The sequence below is a fragment of the Phaethon lepturus genome, unplaced genomic scaffold (assembly GCF_000687285.1).
Source record: "Phaethon lepturus isolate BGI_N335 unplaced genomic scaffold, ASM68728v1 scaffold2809, whole genome shotgun sequence".
Classification (NCBI taxonomy): domain Eukaryota; kingdom Metazoa; phylum Chordata; class Aves; order Phaethontiformes; family Phaethontidae; genus Phaethon; species Phaethon lepturus.
Genome location: NW_010564006.1, coordinates 1 through 4,681, shown reverse-complemented (window position 1 = coordinate 4,681; position 4,681 = coordinate 1). Strand labels below are relative to the sequence as shown.

The 4,681-nt window shown below is 49.0% G+C and overlaps 1 protein-coding gene across 1 annotated transcript; it reads right to left on the bottom strand.

Moving 5' to 3' along the window:
* Positions 1–453: 453 nt before the first annotated feature.
* On the bottom strand, positions 454–3,243 carry FBXO2 (F-box protein 2). Its single transcript, XM_010294715.1, has 5 exons — positions 2,970–3,243; positions 1,741–1,867; positions 1,548–1,643; positions 1,025–1,160; positions 454–602 (listed from the first exon to the last, which is right to left on the bottom strand). The coding sequence occupies exons 1-5, from the start codon at positions 3,217–3,219 to the stop codon at positions 468–470; spliced, it is 744 nt and encodes a 247-aa protein (XP_010293017.1). The 5' UTR covers positions 3,220–3,243; the 3' UTR covers positions 454–467.
* Between the last annotated feature and the right edge of the window lie 1,438 nt (positions 3,244–4,681).

Here is a 4,681-nt window from a genome sequence, read left to right as displayed (position 1 = left end):
GACAGGGCTCTGGGTTTCCCTGGTCTGTTTTCAGACACAAGGTCTATGCTTTTGTTTCTTCTTTTTTTTTCCTGCTCTTTAACTTTCAGAAAATATGCCCAAAGTACCTCTTAAAGTTAAGGGGTGCCCAAGTCTGGGAAGTGGGAAGGAGGAGTGTCTAGCTTGGGCTGGGTGCTAGAGGTTAGCAGCTTGGGAGAGAAGTAAGGTCTGCAGGCCTTTTAGGTGATCTCATGTCTGACTGAGAACATCAGTGCAAGCGGTGAGGCAGAGTCTCTATGTGGTGCATTCACAAATCTATTCACATTCTTTGCATAGTCCTCTTGAGGAAAGATGGATGCTGGCCCCTGGCATGGCACGCACATAGGCAGAAAGGTTGTGTGCTCTACAGCCTGGAAGCAGCACCATGCAGAAATCATGGGATGCCCTGAGGGAAGTCAGCTCCAGCATGCAGGCCCAGTTCAGCATGGCTATGGCTCCACCATCACGCTGCTGTTGGTGACACGTACACCGTACCATCCCTTCCAGAATAGTGTGTCCTGGCCACCATGTTCAAAGCGGACAAAGCGGACCCCGGGGCCATAGTTGGAAAAGGTGTGGGAGATCTTTGGGACAAGAAACAAAATGGTTGTTGGTAAATGTCAAACCACCATGAACCTACTCTTCTTTAGTGCACAGAGCCTTCAACCCCACCTGCCCAAGTGACACCTACCAGGTTGGGTAACAATAAGGACACTTAACAGTGGGAACTGCTAGTAGAAGCTTTGATCCCATTGTTATTCAGAGGCCATTGAACCTCTCCTGGTTGGGCCTCTCCTCTACCTTGCACCTGCAGTGGTGGCTCAGCAAGTTTTATGTTAGGTAGCCTCCGGTATAATCCCTTTGTTCAATCACAGGGTCATGGTTCCACAGAACACATGACAGAGCCTCCTCCTTCTACAGGAGAACTCTCCTGCTTCTCTGCTTGAAAATATTCCCGATTCATGCAGGTTGGGTGTCACCTACTGCGCCCACAGCTGTAACTCACCTCAGTCCAGTTGGCATCGTTGTCTTGTGGGATGGCAATAGTCTCACTTTTGTACTCAGCCAGAACATCCTCATTCTCTGAGAGCAGCTTCACACAGAGCTCATAGAGGCAGCCGGCATCACTGCGTCCTGCATACCTGCAAGGAGATCCAAGCCGCTAGCCTTACTTGCGTGAACTCTGCAAAGAGCCAGAGCAAGCAACTGCATCTTGCTGAACGTAGGCTCTACCAATCTCATCAGGTTACTGGGGCCTTGGTTTGAGGTGGGAATCTGTAATGGTTTTGACCCCAACCCACCACTTCCCCTCATTCACAACAAGAACCTGGTCTTTAGAGGCCATATGCACCAACAATGTGAAGCTTGTGGGAGCTGCCTGTGGCACTGTAAGCCAAGACTCAGCCCTGTCCCACATCTAGGGGATCCTGGCAGCTGAGGTTTTAAAGCCCAGTGCAGGTATATGCCCTCCCCGCCCTTCCTTCTCTTTCTTGACTCTGCCTTTCCTCTGAGGCATCCTTGCTACTTACCAGTCTTTTACCACAACTTTAGGCTGGGTTGTATCCATCAGCTCTTCCCAGTAGCCCTCAGCCCTAAGGTCAATGACCTGAGTCTTTCGACACCACCTGAAGCACAAGATGTTAATTGGTATCACAGTCTCTCCTGGGATTGGGGGAACCAAAAATGTCCCCTTCCCTGAAGAAGAGAAGAAAGCAGCCTTACTCATAAGATGTAACAAAGTATTTATGGACTTCTTCACTAGGAAATTCTTTTCCAAAGTCCCCAGGGAGCTCTTCAACTTTCCAGCCATCACCTCCATTCTCTATTTCTCCCCAGTGCTGCAAGTCTTCTGCAAATGGCAGAAAAGAGACTCGGATGAGTCTTTAGTTTCCGTGGGCCTGGGGAACCTCACCGCCTCCCACGGGAACCTTTCTCTGGCTTGTGAAAGCTGTGCTGTTCGATGCAGCGCGGAGCTTGTATGTAGACTATGGCGATGTTTAAGTAGAGGCCAGGCAAAAAACTTAACACACTTTAACATTCCCCACCAAAACGGCTATGTATGTGTGGGTTAATTTAAGAAACTACTCGAGTGAAGTTATTTAGGTATTTTGAACTGCATGTCAGCACTTCCAGTGTCATAACATAGGAGTAGCCTGGGGAGATATGCCGATTGCTTTATTTCTGAATTTTTTAAATTGCTAAGTGGTATTTCTAGAAGCAGTATGGCCCTAAACATTGGGCTTTTCTGGTCTTAGCCAGAGGGAAGGTGGATGTTGGAAAAGCTTGCAGAAAAATAATCTGTAAACAAAATGGAGAAGCTGTGTTGATATTGCTTTGGTCTATGATGTGTGAAATGTATTTGTTGCTGCTTGGGTTATGAGGCTTGGTTAGTGCTGCTTATTGCTAAGCATCTTGTAGACATCTGGCAAGCGAAGCTCATAGGTTATCAGAATAATGGGGTCTGTGCACAGCTCTGTAACATGGGCTGTAGTAAGGAGGGTACAAACAAGATTTGCCTGATCTGCTTCCAGGAGGGAAGCCTGAAGTGCCTGGTGAGCTAAGGGCAGGCTAGCTCCTGAGTGGGGAAAGGCTTGATCTTTCCTGTCATGGTTTGGCAAGAAGCAATCTCAAAACCCGGATGCCACTACCATTACTGCACTGGACAGGGGTTCTTCAAAGGACATTTTTGTCTCTCAAATGTGATTCTGATCCCTGCAGGGGCTTATATAAAGTTGATGTCAAATACAGCCCTTTGGAAAGGGTGATTATCAAAGGCCTTCATGCCCATTAAATGATTTGACTGCATGCATCAAGTCATTTCCCTCAGGCAAGAAGAAAATGCTGCAATCTGATGGCAACTAAAATCTTTTTTTCAGAGACTGGAGATGCCCCATTCCCAGTGACTGGTCATCTCCATGAAATCTTGGGGCTTGTTAACGCTTGTCTCTCACCTTCACCACATGGGTTCTTGATGAGATTCTTCCTTTTCTTACTCAGGAAGTAGAAGTTTTGCCAGTTCTCTGCATTCTCCTGTGACTCTGCTCCAGTGAGGCCTTCCTGGTGACACTTCAGGATCCAAAGTGCGGCTCCATCGACCAGGTTCTTCCACTGGCAGCACACCAGGCGGCACGCCAGCACCAAATCCACTGCAGGTATGGAAGCCAGGATTTTGATCAGGACTGCTTCAGGGAGGGACTCCATCCTTGGGCCAGGCTGGATGGAGCTTTCTGAGAAAGAGGCAAAGGAGTGGTGGCACAGTGGCCCTTCAGATATGGGGTCCCCTACCCTCAGTGCTGTCAAACATTGATGCTTTAGAAAAAAAGGGAAATAAGCATGTTATCTGAAAGCATGATTTTGGGGGCACAGATTGCTTCCTAATCTCAAGTCCTGACCCCTATTAAGTTAATACCCTGAAGCACGTGAGCAGATTAATATTTTATGTTTTGAGTGAAGCCCTTAATTAAATCCACCCACAAAATGCGAGTAGTTGACATCTGCGACTGCGGACGGTTTGCCAGTTTCCCGGGCTGGAATCGGTCCTTCCAGAAATCTCTGCCGCTTGCAGAAATCAGCTTCTCAGTAATGACTTCCTCTGCAGAGGGAGGCACCTGGGTGTGTGTTCTGCCTTTAAGAACATCACTGATAACAAATGCTGCAGAGCAGTACCTAAATATCAGTGGTGAGCATTTTGCCAACCACATTTGCAGTGGTTTGCTCTATATCTGAAAGGCTTTCCCTCAAGGGGCTGGCACTTGATCTTCTTAGTCATGAGCCTGTATAAAGTATAGGTCTGAGCAAACTGAAAATAACTCTTAATATTTTCTAATATTCCTTTTTCTATGGCTTTATAACCTGAGCAATTAATTCAGAATTGTGTGCTTTAACTCCATGTGCTAGTTCTACACTCTGACCCCCAACAGCGCTCTGCTGCCCTGAGCTCTAGGGCCGGGTGCTGCAGGAATAAGGAGAGGTGAGTGTGCAGAGCTGGAGCCCGTGTCACCACTGTGGGATGCAGTGACGCTGCCTTTATCTCAGCCGAGTCCCGGTGCTGGGAAGCTGCTGAGACGGCAGCGAAAGAGCACCAGGAACACAGCAGTGGGATATCCTGACATGCTACTTGTTGAAATATGGCAGTGCCAAATCTGGCAAGGGAGGGATGAAGCAGGGAGTCACGACTATAACAGCACCCTAAATCTAGATGTTCCCGATGCAGAGCTATCTGCATTGCAGACAGGAGGAGGAAACTGTCATTTAAAATTCCCTGGCTTTTACGGGGGCAGCACTGAGGCTTTCCCTTCCCTCCCCTCGGCTCTCAACCACAGCCCTGCAGGGTAAAAAGTGATTTTAACAAAACACAAAACAAAACAAAAAAAAAAAGAGAGAGAGAGAGAGAAAAGAGACATCGTGCTGCTTTCCTCTCCGGCGGGAGTTTCACGTGCCTCGCCTGCTCCCTGCCTGGCGATGGACTTAGCGAGGGCTTCCCACGCAGGCAGGGAAGGGGTGAAGGTCCCTGGCTGACTTTCCTTTTCCTCTCCGACCCACAGCATCTCCAGACGGCTGCGCCATCGGCAGACCTCGCCTCCCGGGGTGGCCTCGGTCCCTTGCCGTGCGTGGGGCGCGCTCTGCATCCCCGTCCGCCCCCACCCTCCTTCCTCGGTGCCTC

Coding starts and splice junctions, on each gene's coding strand:
- FBXO2 (XM_010294715.1), bottom strand. CDS start 3,219: ATGGAGTCCCTCCCTGAAGCAGTCCTGATCAAAATCCTGGCTTCCATA. Junction 1,644..1,740: donor TACTTTGTTACATCTTATGA/GTAAGGCTGCTT, acceptor CTTGTGCTTCAG/GTGGTGTCGAAAGACTCAGG. Junction 603..1,024: donor ACGATGCCAACTGGACTGAG/GTGAGTTACAGC, acceptor CTTGTCCCAAAG/ATCTCCCACACCTTTTCCAA.